A 1,605-nucleotide genomic window follows, 5' to 3' on the forward strand; every position below is an offset into this window, starting at 1 on the left:
TTAATAATAAAACTGAACCATATCTTTTCACTTTGTATTCATTGAGTTGTCCAAATTAATCAGAATCATTTAACTGCTACAAAGGATTATATCCAAAGAGTGTTGTAGGAAAGTATAATCTTCACAAACTTGTTTGAGAATAATGACCCTATAAAGTGGTCATTAGAAATTGACAAAGTGTTGAAGTGACTTTTAAGAAGAAACTCATAAATGTTCATGATGAGGAATATTCATTTTTCTTAAAATAGTCCATAAAATCACACATCACACCATGAATTAGTTCCTTTTTTTTTTTTTTTTTGTAGATCAACCACTTCACACTCAGCTTTCTCTTCATTCATGAAATCATGCAGCTGAATAATAATGTGACTGAGTTCATTCTCCTTGGGTTGACCCAGGATCCTGTTCGGAAGAAAATAGTGTTTATCACGTTCCTGCTTTTCTATTTGGGAACATTGCTGGGTAACTTTCTGATCATTACTACTATCAAGACCAGCCGGACACTCGGGAGCCCAATGTACTTCTTCCTTTTCCACCTATCCTTATCTGACACCTGTTTCTGTACTTCCGTAGCCCCTAGAATGATCGTGGATGCCCTTGTGAAGAAGAACACTATCTCTTTCAGTGAGTGCATGATACAAGTCTTTTCGTTCCATTTCTTTGGCTGCCTGGAGATATTCATTCTTATTCTCATGGCTGCTGACCGCTATGTGGCCATCTGTAAGCCCCTGCACTATACAACTATCATGAGTCGACGGGTCTGTGCAGTGATGGTGGATATGGCCTGGGTGGGGTCTTGTATACATTCCTTAGCTCAAATTTTTCTGGCCTTGAGTTTACCCTTTTGTGGTCCCAATGTGATCGATCACTATTTATGTGACTTGCAACCGTTGTTGAAACTTGCCTGTACAGACACTTACATAATCAATCTACTCTTGGTGTCCAATAGTGGAGCCATTTGTACACTGAGTTTTGTCATGCTGATGTGCTCCTATGTTAACATCTTGTATTCTCTGAGAAACCACAGTGAGGAAGGGAGGAGAAAAGCCCTCTCCACTTGTGTCTCCCACATAAATGTGGTCATATTGTTCTTTGGACCTTGCATATTTATATACACACGTCCTGCAACCACCTTCCCCATGGATAAGATGATAGCTGTGTTTTATACCCTTGGAACACCTTTGATCAATCCTATGATTTACACACTGAGGAATGCAGAAGTGAAAAACGCCATGAGGAAGTTATGGAAGAAGATGTTAATCTTAGATGACAAAAGATGAATGGGACTTTCAAAATTTTCTACGTAGTTTGGATTTGGATAGAAGTCCATAGAGAATGTAATCTTTTTATTGTGGTGTTAACATAATCAGGAAGTATGAGAATTAATTACTTCAAGAATGAAATTACATACTGGTTAGTGTTGAGTCAGTTTCATGCGGAGGAAGAGACAGCACCAGGTACAAACAACCATACAAAGACACATGCTTTAGATGTCCAGCTGTGTCTCTGCCTTCTCGACTGCCTAGTATCACTATAATTTTGATACGGTGTTTTCCCTGCCCTTCTTCATGTTGACTTCTGTGGTTCTCTGTTTATAGTTACACT

At 38.8% G+C, this 1,605-nt stretch overlaps 1 protein-coding gene across 1 annotated transcript; it reads left to right on the plus strand.

The window, feature by feature from the left end:
- The first annotated feature begins 347 nt into the window (after positions 1–347).
- Positions 348–1,280, plus strand: LOC120227615 (olfactory receptor 4C16-like). Its single transcript, XM_039225692.1, has one exon. The coding sequence runs from the start codon at positions 348–350 to the stop codon at positions 1,278–1,280; it is 933 nt and encodes a 310-aa protein (XP_039081623.1).
- The last annotated feature ends 325 nt before the right edge of the window (positions 1,281–1,605 follow it).

This window comes from Hyaena hyaena, unplaced genomic scaffold (genome assembly GCF_003009895.1).
Source record: "Hyaena hyaena isolate Hyena2069 unplaced genomic scaffold, ASM300989v1 scaffold_2576, whole genome shotgun sequence".
NCBI classification, from domain to species: Eukaryota; Metazoa; Chordata; class Mammalia; order Carnivora; family Hyaenidae; genus Hyaena; species Hyaena hyaena.

What these genes read in the sequence shown, in the direction of transcription:
- LOC120227615 (XM_039225692.1), top strand. Translation starts at nt 348, where the DNA reads ATGCAGCTGAATAATAATGTGACTGAGTTCATTCTCCTTGGGTTGACC.